At 51.9% G+C, this 1511-nt stretch overlaps 1 protein-coding gene across 1 annotated transcript in view; it reads right to left on the reverse strand.

Moving 5' to 3' along the window:
- Nucleotides 1-1229, reverse strand: part of UTP23 (UTP23 small subunit processome component) — a 7673-nt gene extending 6444 nt beyond the window's left edge. The window contains 1 exon segment of the mRNA XM_004718195.2: nucleotides 878-1229. Within this exon segment, the coding sequence (XP_004718252.1) occupies nucleotides 878-1158 (281 nt within the window). The 5' untranslated portion in view covers nucleotides 1159-1229.
- Between the last annotated feature and the right edge of the window lie 282 nt (nucleotides 1230-1511).

Consider the following 1511-nt stretch of genomic DNA (forward strand, 5'->3'; position numbering starts at 1 on the left):
GCACTAAACCCAGAGTCAAAAAACACCAAATAGAGGTTGGTTTATGCACCTTCTTGGTCATGAGCTTGTCTGCCCTGCTCATTAAGTTAGTTTCAGTAGCTGAAGCTATTCTTGAAAGAAGTATTCTATTAATAAAGAGAAGTCAATAAATGAACAATCTTGGGCAAATTTCAAAATGTACCATAACTTCTTTTTCTGGGAATGAAAGATAGTACATCTCACAGCTGTGAGGCTTGAAAGATTTTTAGTTAAAACGAAGAAAACTCCACTGCCAACCAGTTGGTGAGGCTGTAAATATTTCTAAGAACAGAGTCTCAACTTCCTCCCTGGGATGGAGTGGTGATTTGGAGTCACTGACTTTGTGGACAGCAATCCAATGCCACTAGGGCATGCATCTAACGGCAAAAAATAAAAATTCACTGACATCCAGTGAATTTTGACTCATAACAACCTTTAAAGGCAGAGGAGATCTGCTTAGTGGGTTTGCAAGACTGTAAATATTTACAGGAGTGCAAAGAATCATCATTCCCGATGCGCAGCGTTGATTGATTCTCACAGTGATCTTACAGGGCACAGTAGGGGTGCCAATAGGTTTTCCAAGGTTACATTGTTAGGCGAGCAGTCCACCATACCTTTCTCCGATGGCTGGTCATTCTGAACCACTAACTTTGGGATGGCAAGAGAGCTCTTTAACCGTCAGTACGCCATCGGGGCTCCTCCGTATTTTACTATTGAAAAAAACAAGGCCCGAGGTGGTGAAGCAACTTGCTCGAATTAACAGAGCTGGTAGAACTGGGGCTAGGAGTCGAAGACAGGCGTATCTGACTACACAGCGCGTGTTCTTGCGCACGTCAACCTCACCGCGACCTCGCACTGCCAACGGCTACCTGCCGCTGGGCTCGTCTCTCCCACCCCGTGCCGACCTGGAACCCGAGCCGCGGACTCAGCTCCTCCCCCCGCCGGCCCCCACCTGGTGGTACACAGCTGCGTCTCGGCCATGAGGTAGCGGGGCAGCTGCTCCCGCAGCTGGATGCGGCCCCGCAGCGCCGCCTGACAGAAGGTGCCGTCGAGCAACAGCTGGTAGGGCTCGCGAACTCCGAAATTGTTGCGGAAGAAGCCGAGATGCTTCTTGGCGTGTTTCTGCCTCGTGATCTTCATGTCTGGCCTCCCGGACCAAGCCCACCGGACCAGGAAGCGGAACAGAGCGCCTCACGCACCGCCCGCTAGCGTGCTCCCGGCCACGCTATTTCCTCCGGAAGTAGAGCGCCCTTGGTCCCGGAAGCAAACGTCCCCAAAGCCGGCCCAGTGGATGACGTCACATCTGGACGCGCGCGCGCTTTGCCCGCCGGGCTCGCGCTTCAGGGGGCGGGGCTTGCGCCTTGGCAGGAAAACCTCTGTGATTCTTTAATTCGAATTTGGGCAGAAAGGATTAGCTGGAGTCACAGGGAAAGAAAACCTGAGTGGTTTGGTTAGCAGTTCCCTGATACTTAAGAGGCCTGTCAAAGACTGAC

This window comes from Echinops telfairi, unplaced genomic scaffold (assembly GCF_000313985.2).
Source record: "Echinops telfairi isolate 266 unplaced genomic scaffold, ASM31398v2 ScPeMD7_1;HRSCAF=3_0, whole genome shotgun sequence".
Lineage (NCBI taxonomy): Eukaryota > Metazoa > Chordata > Mammalia > Afrosoricida > Tenrecidae > Echinops > Echinops telfairi.